The following is a 1,490-nucleotide window of genomic DNA, read 5'->3' on the forward strand; positions in this document are numbered from 1 at the left end:
CGGCCACACTGGTCGCGCAGTTCCCATGAAGAGCCGCTATTTTAATTACCAAACACTGGTCCATTGGCTGCTCGCGCCGGTTCCCAAATGCAGGCACGCTCCCAACGCAGGCGCAATGGCGGTTCAATGGCGTTTCCCAATGCAGGCGCGCTCTGTTTCTGAGGGGAGAGCCCTTCAGTTCCCCACGAAGAGACGCCGCGTTTACACGTCCATTGGCTGCTCGCGCCGGTTCCCAAACACAAGCGCGCTCAACGCAGGCACAATGGCGATTCAATGCCGTTTCCCAACGCAGGCGCGTGCTATGTTTCCGAGGGGGTGCGAGTTATTGCACCGTGATCAGTTCCACACCGACATGCCTATATAATTAGCTAGGCCCCCATGCACATAGTCGGCCGCCACACCACCGCGCGTCAAGAAAGCCAAGCACTGCCCTTCCCACGCACACCTCGCCCCAGCCCTCGACATACCCACCGCCACGCACAATGCCTCGCCGCTTGAAGACAACATGGGCGAAGCTCAACCCATCGTCCTCACGTTGCCCCCCGACTCCACCGACGCCGTCATCCGAATCGGACCTCGAGGTGAACCTCGAGGACGATCCAGACCGGGAGACCACATTGGAGGGGGCACTGGAACCTCTTCTGGTGGAGGAGGTCGTCTTCAATTTGTTGGAGACGGCTCGGAAGGAGGAGGAGGACCGGCACCTCCGCGCCATCGCACAGAAGGAGACCGACGACTGCATCCTAAAGCGCGTCGTCGAGATCTCTAAGGAGGATGAGCGCCACCGCGAGGAGGAGGAGCGCCGCCGCCAGGAGGAGACCGAGCGGCGTCTCACGATGGATGCGGAACGGCGGTGCCGGCGCAGGGCTGAGCGAAAGAAGCGCGAAGAGGAGCACCGCCGCCGGCAGCTGGGGGACGACGCATGCGGCAGCACCGGCAGTAATTAGTAGCACTAGTGATTAATCAATGCCTTTATATAGGGCGATGTAATAATTTACTGGTGCTAAAAAAACCATGTTGTCGAATCCTTTGTTTAATCATCATCACCTGAATTGGGTTGATACTTTGCATTGCATGACCTCTCGTTTTATTTGCTTACATATTGAATGTTGCATTTTGTATGACCTCATTTTGCTTACCTCGTTTTGCACTTCTAGATAATACCATGTTGCAGCGTGTCTGTCATATGTCACATTACTGCCAGGCCATTCTTTAAACCGGTAGTGATTTCTATGTAGTGGTTACAGAATAAGTAACTTATCTTTTCCCCTTATTTCGAATACCTCCTACTGGTTCAATGGTTAAGACCCCGTAACTTAGCCCCAGATACCCGTGTTCGAATCTAGGGCGGCCCAATTTTTGTTGTTTAATTTTATAATTTATTAAGCGGTCTAAAGGTCAAAAAGATAAAATAAATAAATCATGGCATGTACTAGCGTACCGGTTAAGTGTCTGAACTCTGTGGGCCAAGACCCGAGCTCAAACCCGAG

At 53.4% G+C, this 1,490-nt stretch overlaps 1 protein-coding gene across 1 annotated transcript; it reads left to right on the forward strand.

Annotated features, from left to right (window-relative positions):
• The first annotated feature begins 482 nt into the window (after window positions 1-482).
• LOC136507300 (uncharacterized) lies at window positions 483-947 on the forward strand. The gene has a single exon (XM_066502067.1). The coding sequence runs from the start codon at window positions 483-485 to the stop codon at window positions 945-947; it is 465 nt and encodes a 154-aa protein (XP_066358164.1).
• Window positions 948-1,490: the final 543 nt, after the last annotated feature.

Source organism: Miscanthus floridulus, chromosome 15, assembly GCF_019320115.1.
Source record: "Miscanthus floridulus cultivar M001 chromosome 15, ASM1932011v1, whole genome shotgun sequence".
Classification (NCBI taxonomy): domain Eukaryota; kingdom Viridiplantae; phylum Streptophyta; class Magnoliopsida; order Poales; family Poaceae; genus Miscanthus; species Miscanthus floridulus.

Excerpts from the sequence above, each read along its gene's own strand:
- LOC136507300 (XM_066502067.1), top strand. The coding sequence starts at position 483 with ATGCCTCGCCGCTTGAAGACAACATGGGCGAAGCTCAACCCATCGTCC.